The sequence below is a fragment of the Crocuta crocuta genome, unplaced genomic scaffold, assembly GCF_008692635.1.
Source record: "Crocuta crocuta isolate KB4526 unplaced genomic scaffold, BGI_CrCroc_1.0 scaffold299, whole genome shotgun sequence".
Taxonomy (NCBI): domain Eukaryota; kingdom Metazoa; phylum Chordata; class Mammalia; order Carnivora; family Hyaenidae; genus Crocuta; species Crocuta crocuta.
The window spans coordinates 2,329,980-2,330,910 of NW_027532747.1; the positions used below are offsets into that span (position 1 = coordinate 2,329,980).

General features: G+C 62.8%; 1 protein-coding gene across 1 annotated transcript in view; it reads left to right on the plus strand.

The window, feature by feature from the left end:
- Positions 1-931, plus strand: part of BEGAIN (brain enriched guanylate kinase associated) — a 20,367-nt gene that overhangs the window by 13,104 nt on the left and 6,332 nt on the right. The window contains 1 exon segment of the mRNA XM_077780823.1: positions 502-569. Coding sequence (XP_077636949.1) covers positions 502-569 — 68 coding nt within the window.

Genomic DNA, 931 nt, shown 5'->3' on the forward strand with positions numbered 1-931 from the left:
CCGAGGGCACAGCTTTCCTCTCCCCTAGACACCTGCCCTCCCCAGCCCCCGCCAACCAGGACCCTCTCTTCCTTCCACCCAACCCCGTTGAGCCTGAGCGGAGCCCCCGACCCCTTCCCACCCCAGCCCCACCGCGGTGGAACGATTTTCACACACCAACATCCTTCCCCACCTGAGATGAGCATCCCCCCCTTTTATAAAGTGAAACTATTTTTATAGAGAAAAAGGGTCTTTCTTAACGCACTTGGCCTCCAGCTCCCTGGACGGCAGCCTTGGCGTTTTCAACACAACGCTCCTTTATTTTTCGGGGGAGGACAGCGGGCCCGCCCCTGGGAGGGAGGGTCGGTGTCCGGCCGAGGCACCCCAGCAAGCCAGGGGCCAGGGGGCCCGGAGCTCCGTCCACGAAGAGGGGAGGCGGAACGGGTGGGGGGATGCGCGATGTTTCTAAGCTGTTCTCGCCGTGTGACCGCCACACCGCCCCCGCTCTCCCGCGGTCCGTAGTCCCGAGTGGGGCCGGTGCTCGTCCCCCCGCGTCCCGCTCCCCGGCACCACCTCGCTCTACCTCAGGCGTAATGAGGCCCTCGGACTCCCAGTTTCTGTGGCTTGCTCTCCCGTCGTCTGCGATGCATGCCTGTCTCGGTTAGTACTGTACTCTCCTTCATTAATAAAAGACGTCAGTGGAAAGAACGTGGCCTCAGGTGGTTTATTCTCCCCGCTGCCTTCTGACCGCAGGGATGCGCGGCCCTGGGTGACCCTCCCCCGGTGCCTCCGTCCACCCCAGTGTCCTGTGCGGTGGCTGGGCGCCCTTATGGCCCTTTCTAGGGCATCCACTCGCCCACCTGTTTCTGCCCCTTTGTCCTTTCTTGCCTCCCAGACTTGGCTTCTGCCTGGAGATCCCTAGGACTTCCTTTGGTGCGGCTTGGCAAGGACG